The sequence below is a fragment of the Leptopilina boulardi genome, unplaced genomic scaffold (assembly GCF_019393585.1).
Source record: "Leptopilina boulardi isolate dan_hultmark-lab unplaced genomic scaffold, ZJU_Lbou_2.1 LbouV2_342, whole genome shotgun sequence".
NCBI classification, from domain to species: Eukaryota; Metazoa; Arthropoda; class Insecta; order Hymenoptera; family Figitidae; genus Leptopilina; species Leptopilina boulardi.
Genome location: NW_026137910.1, coordinates 138687 through 152471, shown reverse-complemented (window position 1 = coordinate 152471; position 13785 = coordinate 138687). Strand labels below are relative to the sequence as shown.

Genomic DNA, 13785 nt, shown 5'->3' with positions numbered 1-13785 from the left:
CCATTCTCTTTAATTTTTAATACAAATCAGATAAAACTACTATAGCAATTAAAATAGCAAAATTAAGATTTAATATTAACATTTTAAAAAATTAACACAAAAACTAATTCACAAGTATTATTTGTTGCTAAAAAGATATTAAATAAGAAATTAAATATGTATAAGGTCACATTAAATTCAAATTTTTCTTAAAAAAATAAAAAAAACTACATTTTTTAATAACTTATATGCGTTAATAGAAAAGTAATTAAAAATAAGAATTGAAAAAATTTGTTATACTTACCAGAATAGGTAAAATTATTAGTAAGAACATCTTTTATACATAAAAAAATCCGATCATATATACTATTTTAACTTTATAGTGCAAATTGGGAGGGGGAAATTCAATATGGCCGTAAACTGAAGGTTTTGTCTTACAATTTGAAAAAATTTTAAAATGTCTTAAGTCACGCCGTTCAGTGTATTTTTGTTATTGAACACGTGTTGTCACTTCAAATACTGGAGTAAAAATATTAGATTTAAAGTTACATATTGTACTGAAAAGTAGCTTATATTGTAAATTTAATAAATTATAATGGAAGGAATAGAGAAACTTGAAGAAACAGCTCCACAAAAAGCGACGATGTAAGTTAATTTTTCGCATTTAATGTAAACATAACCTCCAATCGATTTATGACAACTACATGCATATTTCTATATTTTATTGTCTCTTTTTATAAAAAAAACATTTTTATGTTTAATCTATATAAACAAATCAGTAAAACCTTAATTCTTACATTTTACTATTAAATAATATTAATATGAAATATTTTTAGCGTATTTCGAAGGTTTTTTATTCAGATAAAGTCTCTATAAAAATTGAAATTTGAAAATTGAATATCTTTTATTTCTTTGTTTAACTATTATTTACTTTGGAAAAAATAATTTATTGTTGAAAATTTTATTTCTTTTTATAAAATTAAACAAAAGAAAATTCTATGTTTTCAAATTAATTTAGTGATTATTTATAATTATGAGCAAATAATAATAAAAGTATTTCTATAAAAATAAATTTATTTTTTTTAGATTATGTTGCGAATGTGGCACAAACATCGAACCGAATCCTACAAATATGTGCGTTCCATGTTTGCGAACGCAAGTTGATATTACAGAGGGAATTCCCAAACAAGCAACAATACATTTTTGTAAAAGCTGTGAAAGGTATGTTATTGATTCACAATTATTATTGTTATAAAAGATTTTAAGAAAGTTTGTACTTTTTTTAAAAAAAAGAAAGAAATTTTTTTTACCAATACAAATATGCTAATAAACTTTTATGTAAATGATTATAAAAAGGAAAAATAATCTTCAATAAATGTGGATTTATTCCTTTTTAGATATTTACAACCCCCTCAGGAATGGATTCATGCAGCTTTGGAGTCTCGAGAACTTCTTTCGCTTTGTTTAAAAAAATTAAAAGGACTTAACAGAGTTAAACTAATAGATGCTGGTTTTATTTGGACCGAACCTCATTCTAAACGACTTAAGGTATTTTATTGTTTTTAATTTAATTTAAAATACGCAGTTTATATATTTTTTTAAATTTAATTAATTGATAATGAATAATAATAAATTTTTGTTTCATATTGTGATAATGATTTAATTTTTAATTATTGAATAGGTAAAATTAACAGTCAATGCTGAAGTTATTGGAGGTGCAATTTTACAGCAAGTTTTCGTAGTCGAGTTTATAGTAAATCATCAAATGTGCGATGATTGTCATAGAACCGAAGCTAAAGATTACTGGAGAGCATCAGTGAGTATTTTTTCATTTTTATTAAAGCATCAAATCAGATTAAGACGTTTATTATTAACTATATTATTAAACATTGAATAATTTAATTAATTAAATTTTATTATTTTTAATTTTATTAACAATAATAAAATTTATTATTAATTAAATTATTCAACATTTAATTACTAAATTTTTATTTTCATTTTTAAAACCTGAATTACAACTTTCAGTTCATGAAAGTAAATTTTGCCAAATAAATTTTTCAGGTTCAAGTTAGACAGAAGTCAATAAATAAAAAGACATTTTTCTACTTGGAACAATTGATATTGAAACATAAGGCTCACGAACAAACTTTGGGAATAAAACCCATTCATGGTGTGTATTTTTTTAGATGTAAAAAATATTTTGTTAAAGTTATTTTTTCTTATTTTTGTTTATTTTTCTTTAGCTTCTTCTTTTATGCTACATTCAAAATATATTTATTTTTTTACTTATTTTATTTATCCCTTATTCGTACAAATTTTTCAATGTATTTTTTCTGCATTATGACAAAATTACAAAAATCTTTTATATAATTTTTAGACATATTGTAAAATTATTTTTAAATAATTAAAATCTTTTGATAAATATATAAAACTGAAATTCTTCTTTTAGAGGGACTTGATTTTTATTTTTCGAATGAAGCATCAGCACGAAAAATGATAGATTTTTTCACATCAGTTTTGCCATGTCGTTATCAACATTCGAAAAAATTAATATCACACGACATTCACAGTAATATTTATAATTATAAATTTACATATAGGTATGTTTTTTGCGATAAACAAAAATTTATATATAATTTTTATATATTTTTCTTTTATATTTCCAACTCTTAGAAATTTTTTTTCATTTTTAAGAATTTTGATATATCATTTTGCATGTATTTTTTTTTAGTGTGGAAATCGTTCCTATTTCAAAAGACAGTGTAGTGTGTCTGTCGAAAAAATTGACTCATCAATTGGGTGGAATAAGTGCCGTTTGTTTGGTTTATAAAGCAACAAACGCATTGCATTTAATTGACGTTTCCTCTGGACAAGGTAAGATACAAAAAATTTTATTAAAATAATTTTTTTTCTAATCTAAATCTTTAGAAAAAAAAATTGAATCTAAATTGACAATATTTTCTTTATTTATTATTTATTTATTGAACAAATCCAACAGTCTCCAAGACCAATAACAGGATTATCACAGTACAAAATTGTAATTATTAGTTATTATGGCTATTATATATTATTCACTACAAATAATAATTATTAAATATTTTAGTTTAATTTTATTTAAATATCATTTCTGAATGTGATTAGTTTTAATGTATTATTATTTCTATCAGATGCATACTTTTGATTAGATAACGTAATAGATTATTTTTGAAACTAAATTATGTGAGTTCAAAAAAAAAATTATTTTTATTAAATTAATTAATTTCTATAAACTTGCAATTTTTTTTAAAAATGTTTTAATTTAAAAATAAATTAATTAAATTAATGTAGGTACAAATAAAAGAGATTTTAAATAAAAATGAATGAAATAAAATAATTTAAGTTGAAGAAAATTTTTTGTTTTTTATATTACAGTTGCGGAAGTTAGTTCCACAGTATATTGGCGAGATCCTTTCAAAAGCATCTGCAATCCTAAACAATTAACAGAATACGTTGTTATGGATATTGAGCCAATAAGAGATAAAGATAAGAAAATATTTCCTGGACAAGGAGCCATTTCTAGCAAAGTAAATTGAATATGAAATTTATTTCTTTAAATAATTATTTAAGTTTTTAAAACTTTTGATTTTTTAAGAAAAATTGATTATTTCACATAGAGGAAGTACTTTGAAATAATCTATCTGTTTACTTTATTAAAATTATTATTATTATCGATTGATTATAAATCCGAATATTAAAAGATAAAAATCTGATAAATACAAAGAAAGTAAAAAAAAATTTAATGAACTAATAATTAACAGATTATTAATTGGGTGATAAAAATTATGTGGAAAAAAAAGTTGTTTCTCTTTGAATAAATGTTTCCTAACTTTTCAAAGATGGGAAAGTTTTTCGTTATAAATTTTTAATTAATTCAATATTACGAAAAAAAATCACAGACGTAGAAACGTAGATTAATTTTTTTAATGAAATTATTAAATTTCTAGCACGTGATTTCCGACGTTTGGCTCGTGAAGGCATCAGAATTGGGAATTAATGAGAATACCATTCACACTCGCACGCATTTGGGTTATATTTTGAAACCTGGAGATTCGGCTCTGGGGTGGGCATTTTTAAATATTTCAGTCTAATTTTATTTTAATATTAATATTATTTAGATATTTTATTCATTTTTAATAAAGTGATAAAATAATTATTTATCGATTGAATAAAAAGTAAATTTAATGAAAACTATTTTTATTCTCTTTTTTTAATATTTAATTAGAAAAGTTTACAAATGATTCAACTAATCTATTTTTCCAGTTACGCTGTGGGGGATAGCAACATAAATGATTCAAATTTTGAGAAATTGAATCAGGATCTTGTACCAGAAGTGATTTTGGTGAAAAAATTCTACGGGCACGATAAAGCTGCTCGACGTCGTGCTCGTTTATGGAAACTAAAGCATCTCGCAGAAGACGTGGTTAGCATGAGCACAGAAAATAAGTAAGTTTTTTCTTCTAATTCTTAACTCGATAAAAAAATTAAATATCAAATATAAACCAAAGAAAATAAATTAAACTTTTTAAAATTATTTTCTGATAAAAAAATGTAGCCGAAAATGTTTTTTAATAATGTAAAAAAAATATTTTGATTTCAATTTCAAATTACTAATTAATTATTTATATTCGAAATAATAATCTTTTTTTAAAACATCAATTTCAAGTAAAATTAAAAAAAAATTGCTTAATAATTGAAAGAAATTTCACAAAAACTATAAAATTTTTATGAACTTAATTGTTTCTTTTTCCCTACGCGCATAGTGAGTACAATGAATTCTTGGACGAATTGGAGGAGGATCCGGAAATGAGACAAAATATTAACATTTTCCGTGATACAAGTAAACAAATTCCAGTCGACGAGGACGATGTGATCGATCCGTCAGTGCCACAAATTACTCTTGATGAAATGCTGGATGATCTTTTTATAGACGATGTGGAAATGACAGATGAAACGGAATAATGATGAAAAGTTTAGAAAAAAGTCAGTTGTAAAAAATCTGTTCTTTTTTTCTACAGATTTCCGGATATGATAATAAAAGTATATAAACAGAATATAAGTAAGTTTTTTTTTTTAAAAGAAAAACATGATTTTACATTTTAAAATGAATGTTTAATACATTTATTAATAGTACATAAAAAGAAGTTGTATAAAAAACAGTAATTTAATTTAAATTTTAGTTGAAAGGTTTACAATAGAAAATTTTTTCTTTTTAATTCATTAAATAAAAATATCACATTTTTTCAAATATAAATTTTTAAAAATATTTTTGATTTTTCAATTCTTTTTTAGCATATATTTAAAAATTTGATATTGCTATTATATAATAATTTTTGTATTCCATTCTATTTTCTAATATTGATATATTTTTATCGTATTTCCTGATATCAGTTTTTTATAAAAATATATTTTTTGTAATTTGTTTTTACATAACTTTTTTGAAAATTGTTTTATTTTTTTTTGTAAGTGTTTACAGGAGGAAACTTTAAAATTAGACTAAAAACACCTGTTATTTTTCATTTTAATCAAAGGGATCAAATGGTATTTGAGGAGTTGATGAAAATTGAAAGAATCGAATGAAATCTTAACAAATTGTAAACATTGAGCGATAAATAAGATTAATTTTTTTTCAATGAATAATGCGTATCAACTTATTGAATATAGGAGATGAATGTAAGTTGAAAATTAAAAGGTCATAATTTGTATTTTAAATACTTGCAAGAAAAGAGATGGAAAAATGTCGAGAGTGGGGTTTTTAGTTTAAGAAGGTAAGAAATCCTCTTATCAAGTTCAGTAATTTCTGTAATTCTATTAGTGGTCAAATCCAATATGAAGTTTTTAACAATTTCTCTTATTTGCCTCACATTTTGCACGTTTCTTATCGCTACCAATTCTCTAAATAGTAAGTGGATGAATTTTCTTTCTTACTTGATCTTTTAAATTATTTGCATTTTTAAATCATTCTGTTTTTCTGTGGATTTTTTTTTTTAATTAAAACTTAAAATTGACGATAACATTGATTAATTAATAATTAAAAATTTTTATTACATTATAATAATAATAATATAAAAAAATTAATAATTTGATTTTTTAACTAATTGCACCAATTTAAAAACAATATCTAATTTTTAAAAGATAAAAAACTGTTTTTCTTAAATTAAAAATAAATAAACTTTTTCAAATTATTCAAGAATGACAAATTAATTCGCATGTTTTTGTTTATTTTATTATTGTAACAATAATGAAATATAGGTAATAAAAAAATAGTACAATAATTAAATTCTAGATAAAATTGTGAGAATTATTTTTTGAATAAAAAAAATATTTGAAAATTTATTTTAAAAAATGAAAACTTATTTTGATAACTGTTTTTCTATTTGTTTCACAATGATTTTCATATTCAAAGTTATTCAAAAACCTTGTAAATAGTTGGAAATTACATACATATATTGTTTATTATTTATTCCAATACCGCATCTTTATTCTTAGAACGATATTTCCGTTCTTTGCAAAATTTTTAAATTCCTGATGGCTTACAATAAAAATTTAGAAAACAAATGATGAAAAATCAGAAACATTGATTATTAAAATATAGAATTTGAAAAGTAAATGAAAAAATATAAAAATTAATTAATAAGTACCGAGACGTTTATAAAGTTCAATTTCCGACGGAATGAGAAAAATACCTTTCAATAGCATATCAGAGTCATGATCGAGAAAATTAGATAGTGAATTACGTAAGTGAATTTAATTGATTGAAATTTATCAGTTATAAAAGATATTCCTGAATCTATTACAATAAGAAAGATATTTTATTTACTATTAAATTCGTAATTTCACAAATATTTTTTAGAGTGTTTCAAATCTATAGTGACCCAAATAATCGATTATCAAGATTTTTTTTTAATTCGACTTTTATATATCATCCAATAGCTTAAATATATTTTCATAATAATTTAATCTTAATTCTTGATATTGAAATTTTAGGAAAACGTGTTACTTTCTTATAATCACTGTCGAATTTTATCTCTTCCTGAAGGAAATAGAATATTTGAATAATAAAAAGTAAACTTAATACAAATTTTGTCTTCTTACCAAGTTGTAGTCTTATTATTATATACAGGAAAAATAAAAAATAATATGCATAGCGACAATAATAAAAAAAAATAAATAAATAAAAATAAAAACAATTTTTCCGCGTCAAAGTGAAATTTTAACAGAAGAAAAATAAAATACAAATTATTGCTCTTTTTTAATAAAATTAATTTATAATTATAATTATTTTCATTATAATTAAATATCAACTAAAATTATGTAAAAAAATACGTCAGATATGAAAAAATCAAATTTTTTTTCCTCAAAAAAATCATAAAAATTTAATGCAAAAATTGAAAAGATTCATTATAATCATAGAATTATGAAAACAAAATAAAAAATACGTCATTTATTTTTGGGACAATATTTGTTCAACTGTTTCCTGCAATATAAGTAAAATTTGCCTGAAACAAATTTACAATCATCTTTATTAATCAACTAAAATGACGCAGTAACAGAAAATAAATAACAATATCCAAATCATTAATTAACATAGCGAAAATTAAATATAATATTCAAATATTAACTTAATTAAGGAAAATTGAAGTAGAATAATCAAAAATAGAAAAAAATTAGTTTCTAATTTCTATTTAGAAATTTTGTTAGAAAATTCTAATTATTTTCATCAAAAATATTTTTTTTTCGAATTTATTATTTGGTAAAATAATTTAAGATGCAAATATTTTATTATTGGAGATTAAAATTTTTTAAAATTTATTTTTTAATTATTAATATTAAAAAAAAAATACTTATTTTTTTAGTACTTGACATCAAAGCCGATATTTTAAGTACAGAAATTGAATTATGGGTAAAATCTGGAATAAAATCAACACTTTTAAAACAAGCAATAAAAGCATTAGCCCTTCCAACGGCTCTTCAGCGAAAAGATTTTAAAGCTTTCGAAGGATTACAGGCAATTACAATATGTACAATATGTAAAGTTATGGTAAAAACTATAGTGACATTAAGAAAAGGAGGAACTCCACCGGAAGTTATATCAAAATCGATTGCCGATTTGTGTACACTTTTGAATTTACAAACGGAAGAAGTTTGCTCCGGTGTTGTTCAATTAAATGCTGTAAGTTAATTTTTCTAAACAAATTTTTTTTTATTTAATTTTAAATAAAAATAAGATAAGAAGGAAATAAAAAATTAAATGTATATAAAATTATTGAAGATTATTGAAAATTTCAAAATAAAAAAAATTTTGTAATTATGTCCTGAAATTTTGTAGACTTTTTGCTTATCAATAACTAAAATTAAACGCAAAATTTTGCAAAAATATCCACTCAATTTTTTTCGAACTTTTCATCAAATACAATTCAAAAATTTATTTTTTGACAACAAATTTTTTTATTCTATAAAACTAACTTTGTTTATTAAAAAATCATATTTTTTTAAAAAATTTTTCTGCAGGAATTTTAATTAACAATTTTTAATACTTTTATTCCTTGCATTAAAATTTATTAAAAATTTTAATCCCAATTTTCAACTTAAAAAAATAGACAATTTTTTAAAAAAGTCTTTTTCTATGTTTGAATGTTTTCTTCCTACATTGAAAAACTGTATTCCTTCCATAAAAAAAATTGAAATGATTATTTATTATTTTTAAACTATAAAAAATTCAAATTTTTTTTCAATAACCTGATTTTTTTTTAAATTAAATTTAAATTTTGTTGTGCAGCCAATAATTTTAAAAATTGTGGACTCAAAAACAAATATCAAAGCAACGGATATTTGTGGTGTAATTTTACAAAGTCATGCGTGTTCGACAAGTAGCAGTGAATATGACTGGACAATGGAAGTTGATAGCAGTACTCCAAAATTTATTTCAACAATGGAAAGTAATAAGACGATAAAAATTCTTCAAATTACTGATATTCATTATGATCCGAATTACGAGGTGAATGGCAATGCAGGTTGTGCTGAGCCGACATGTTGTCGAATGGGTCAAAATTCCACGAAAAATAATGGAAAACTTGCTGGATATTGGGGAGATTATAATAATTGTGATGCTCCTTGGCACGCCGTTGTCGATGCTCTTAATCACATAAAAAATACTCACACGGTATTTCAACAATTCTTCGAATATTAAAAAACAATAATTAAATTTTTATTTATCATAATTCAAAATATCTCACATACAAATAGTAAACTAGAAATTTTTAAATAATTAGATAATTTTAATTTTAGGATATTGAGTATATTTATTTTACTGGGGACATTATAGATCATGGAGTTTGGGAAACAACAACACAAGATAATGCAAAGACTTTGATAAAAAGCTACAATTTAATTAATGAAACTTTTCCGAATATGATGATATTTCCAATTCTGGGGAATCATGAACCGAATCCAGTTAATGTGTAAAGTCAATTTATTGAATTTTTCTATTAAAATAACTCTAAATTTTTTTCGAATTTCTTTTCTTAATGAATAAATTATAAATATCATATAAATTGCGTATGTTGATAAAAACTAATTTAAAAAAAATTTTTAATAGCAAATATTAAATGTCATAATTTTAAATATGTCAATAGTTCTTCAGTTTTTACTTATTTTTTACTTTTTTCATTATTATTGTTAAAATTAAAATAGAAGTTTATGAAAATAGAATTTTCTGAATGTAATTTTAGTTTTGCCCCACACGATATTGAGGAGGAAGAATTGAGCACTGTTTGGCTTTACAAATTATTGGCGGAACTTTGGATTAATTACGGATGGTTGCCGGAATCGACACGATCGACAATTTTAAGAGGCGGATTTTACACAGTTTCACCGAAAAAAGGATTCAGAATTATTGCAATGAATAACAATGTCTGCTACACATATAATTGGTGAGAATTGAAAAAATAAAAAAAAATTATAAATTTTTATAGTTCATAAAAAATAGCAATTTAATTGCGCATAATTTATTAAGCAATTAATTAATTAATAATAATAATAAAATAGTAATAATTAATTTATTATAAAAAAATCAAAATTCTCAGGTGGATTTTGTATCAACCGAAAGATCAAGACAATCAATTGAAGTGGTTAATGGAAACACTTCTTCAGGCGGAGAAGGACAGTGAATTTGTTCATATTTTAGCTCATATTCCGCCCGGTGATAATTCGTGTTTAATCGCTTGGAGTCGAGCTTTTCGAAAAATTGTCGATCGATTTTCACACATTATTTCGGCACAATTCAATGGACATACGCATAATGATGAATTAAAAGTTTTTTACAATCCCAACGATAATTCCGAAATAGTCAATGTTGCATGGAATGGAGGAAGTATCACGACTTACGCAAATCTAAATCCAAATTACAAAATTTACGACGTCAATGGAGATAACTATGTGAGATATTTATAATTTTATTTTTTTTATTTACTGAATTTATCATTCAAAAATCATTTAATTTATTATTGGCTAATCCAAAAAAAAATACACACGAATTTAAAAATGCAATTATTTAAAAAATAATTTAATTATAGCTAAAATTATAACTTTAAATTGTAAATGTAATTTTCATGTGTAAATTTACCTTTTATTTTGCATGTAGAAAGTAGAAGACTATGAGACGTGGATTTATAATTTAAGTCAAGCTAACGAAACTCCTGATCGAAATCCTGAATGGTTTAAATTGTATTCTTTCAAAGAGGAATATGATTTATCCGACACATCTCCAAGTTCCCTGAATGAATGGCTCATTGAGATGTCTAAAGATGATAACAAAATATTAAAATATCACAAGTGAGTCCTTTTTACCAATTTTATCCATTTAATTATTTTCTTAATTTACAGAAATCACAATTATTTTTATATATATTTTACGTGAATTTTCTATCCATAGAAATTTCGTCAAACATGCAGATCCAGCGCTGAGAGAAAGTTGCAATTCCAAGTGTCTAAAGAAACAATTTTGTTCCATTGTCACAAGTCAAGTGAACAACAATAAAGAATGTACATTTTTTGAAAATTTGAACAATCCAATTTTTCAAATGTTAAATAATACTGAAATAGGAGTATCCGTAAACAGCATTCTTGGAAAAGTAAAAGGGACAATTTTCGGTTAAAAAGAGAAATTCAATTTTTTTTTCTTTGAAAATAAATTTTCAACTTGAAAAATAAGATCTGTTTCGATTTGAATATCGAAAAAAAAATAATAATTAAGTTTCCATTTTGTACAAAAATTTGACTGAGAAAAAAAATGCTTTATAAGCTAAGATTTTTTTATAATAAAATTATTTTTCACAGTATTAATACAAATACAAGATTATTATTATTTACAAAAGATTCATATTATATATATATATATATTTACACAAAAAATATAACACACTACACGATTTAAATTTCACTATTTTCGTTCAATTGGATTTTATTATATCCAAACCATGCCAGGCAATTGATTTTTTCTTACGTATTTCATCCCAGGATAATTCTTCTAACAAGGAATTCTATAAAGAAAATATTACATTTCAATTATTATTATTTACTAATAAAAAATAATAAATCAACTAAAATTATTAATAATTAGATAAAATAAATTTTTAAATTACCTGTTTTCTGATGTAGTGAACAAGTTTTTCTATTTTTTCCGGATTATTGCCCTCAGAATTAAAAAATCTTCGCCAAACCGCGGAAGCGAGAATTTTGTCATCACCGGTGAGTCCTTCATCGTAGCAAATAACATAAAAATTAAATTGAGCCGAAAGTTCCGTCATTTGATTCCTGACAATTTTTGAAATCACTTGATTCTCTTTCGTCTAAAATGAAAATGTTAATTTTTTACAAAATTTTCATACTCTCTTCTATAACGTAGGAATATTTCCGAAAAATTTTTATTTTCTAGTTAATTGGAAATTTATAACTCAATTGAAATAATTCTATATGAAAAAATAATTAATACATTTTTCAATTTGGAAATTAGAAATAATAAATTTTAGAGAATATTTATCGTTTTGCTTAAAATAATTTTTTATAATTGAATTCTTCATAAAAAAAATCAATAACATACGCTAAGTTGCTTTCCTCTATGGGTACAATCTTCCCACATCGATTTCACGATTTGATTTCTTACAATCAAACCATCAGCACCTTCTGCCATACAACGAACCATCAATAACCATACGTGGAGTTCCGTAACTAAAAACCACGAATTAAATGTGTCCGGCATTTTGAATTCTAAAAGCAATTAAAACTAATTAATTTTCTTCAATTTATTCATTTTGAAAAATTAAAACATTTTTATAAATATTTCATTTCGAACAATTTTAGTTTAAATTTTTTTCGACATATTATTATTGATTTATTGAAATTTTAAAAATATAACAGAATTTACTTTTGACCAAATTTTCTTTTAACCGTATTTTTATTTTATCGAATTTTTATTTAACAGAATTATTGTTTGATGAAATTTTCTTTTAAAAGAATTTTTAATTGACGAAATTATCATTTATCCAAATATTCATTTGATTTGGCAATATTGATCGACTTTATATTATATTATATTTGTCATTTTGTTTTTGAATCGTTACATACCTACTTAAAACTTGAAAATAATATAAAACTCAAGAAAATTTATAATAAAAAATTTCTAAAAATCTTTAATCACGAAAAATTAGATAAATTAAAAAAAAAAATTCTAAAAATCTTTTAGAGACGAAAAATTTTATATAAATCACAAGAAAACAAAAATTTAATGAATTTACCTACAAAAAATGATGATTTTAGCAAAATAAGTTTTGTAATTTTAGTCATTTAAAAGAAAAAATTGTATTTATTTTATTTGAACAGGAAAGACTAAGATTTTTCGAAATTAAATTAAATACATTTATAATAAGTAAAAATCTTAATTTTTACGTACCTTTATAAAATTGGTCATAGTCTAACTCGTCTACGACATTTTCATATAAAAGAATTGCTAAACCAACAAATCTCTGTAAAACGAAATATAAATTTTCATTCGAATTTTGAGCGAATTTTTTTTTTTTTTATTTTTTATCATAAAAATGATAAAGGAATAAGTTTATTAAAAGATGAATAGAATTGAAATTAACGTTAATGAATATAAAAGAAAATATTGATATTAAAAAAATAATCACAAATTTACCTAATGTAAAAAATTTTTTAGACAATTGAATATATGAAAAACTCACCAATCTATTTAGATTGAAGTAACTGGTTTTGTTTAAAAATCTTTCCAAAAACGTCACACGCTTAGGTCGAGGCTGAGGTTTCGATGTGGTAACCGGCTTCGAGGAATAAAAATTTCTATTAGAATAAACAACTAGAGTACACGTTGGTGTCAGTTTCTTCATAAAATCACTTCTCCCATGACATAAATTATTATTTACATGTGTCATTTGCAAAAGCTAGAAAAACAATATTTCATCTCTTTTAAAATAATAAGTAAATCATTAAACCAAAATATTAAATATAAAAATATTCAAAAATATCAAAATAGAATAAAGAAAAATTTCCTACTTTCCTTTCTATTCTTATTTATAATAAAGAAATAAATTTTACCTTCGCAGCAGGTACTATTCGTATTCTTTGCATTTTTTTCTTTTTTTAAAACAATTCTTATAAACAATGTAGCCTTTTTCTTATTTAGAATTCACAGAAATAAGAGAAACATTTTTTTTTCACGAAAAATGCGTGTATGACATTTTTAAGGTTATGATG

The 13785-nt window shown here is 22.8% G+C and overlaps 4 protein-coding genes across 5 annotated transcripts in view; 2 read left to right on the top strand and 2 right to left on the bottom strand.

Annotated features, from left to right (window-relative positions):
* The window catches only part of LOC127285999 (innexin inx2-like), a 55773-nt gene extending 55413 nt beyond the window's left edge, over nucleotides 1-360 (bottom strand). Inside the window, exon 1 of the mRNA XM_051312254.1 lies at nucleotides 284-360. The gene's annotated coding sequence lies outside the window, so the exon portion shown is untranslated. The remainder of the gene's footprint in view (nucleotides 1-283) is intronic.
* Nucleotides 361-439: 79 nt separating this feature from the next.
* On the top strand, nucleotides 440-5074 carry LOC127285997 (60S ribosomal export protein NMD3). The gene is made up of 11 exons (XM_051312251.1): nucleotides 440-624; nucleotides 1066-1200; nucleotides 1377-1527; nucleotides 1661-1795; nucleotides 2041-2149; nucleotides 2429-2579; nucleotides 2711-2853; nucleotides 3391-3542; nucleotides 3963-4078; nucleotides 4279-4461; nucleotides 4779-5074. Exons 1-11 carry the CDS (start codon nucleotides 575-577, stop codon nucleotides 4975-4977), a joined length of 1524 nt encoding a protein of 507 aa, XP_051168208.1. The 5' UTR covers nucleotides 440-574; the 3' UTR covers nucleotides 4978-5074.
* A 541-nt stretch (nucleotides 5075-5615) lies between these two features.
* On the top strand, nucleotides 5616-11354 carry LOC127285996 (sphingomyelin phosphodiesterase 1-like). Of its 2 annotated transcripts, none has more exons than XM_051312250.1 (8): nucleotides 5616-5783; nucleotides 7872-8188; nucleotides 8795-9178; nucleotides 9304-9476; nucleotides 9747-9947; nucleotides 10101-10452; nucleotides 10658-10848; nucleotides 10949-11354. In XM_051312250.1, the coding sequence occupies exons 2-8, from the start codon at nucleotides 8054-8056 to the stop codon at nucleotides 11169-11171; spliced, it is 1659 nt and encodes a 552-aa protein (XP_051168207.1). In that variant the 5' UTR covers nucleotides 5616-5783; nucleotides 7872-8053; the 3' UTR covers nucleotides 11172-11354. The 2 variants fall into 2 exon arrangements, with proteins under 2 accessions (XP_051168207.1, XP_051168206.1); XM_051312249.1 differs by lacking the exon at nucleotides 5616-5783 and adding an exon at nucleotides 5797-5917.
* On the bottom strand, nucleotides 11307-13776 carry LOC127286000 (ubiquinol-cytochrome-c reductase complex assembly factor 1). Its single transcript, XM_051312256.1, has 6 exons — nucleotides 13627-13776; nucleotides 13257-13472; nucleotides 12965-13037; nucleotides 12116-12282; nucleotides 11658-11864; nucleotides 11307-11555 (listed from the first exon to the last, which is right to left on the bottom strand). Exons 1-6 carry the CDS (start codon nucleotides 13657-13659, stop codon nucleotides 11466-11468), a joined length of 786 nt encoding a protein of 261 aa, XP_051168213.1. The 5' UTR covers nucleotides 13660-13776; the 3' UTR covers nucleotides 11307-11465.
* Nucleotides 13777-13785: the final 9 nt, after the last annotated feature.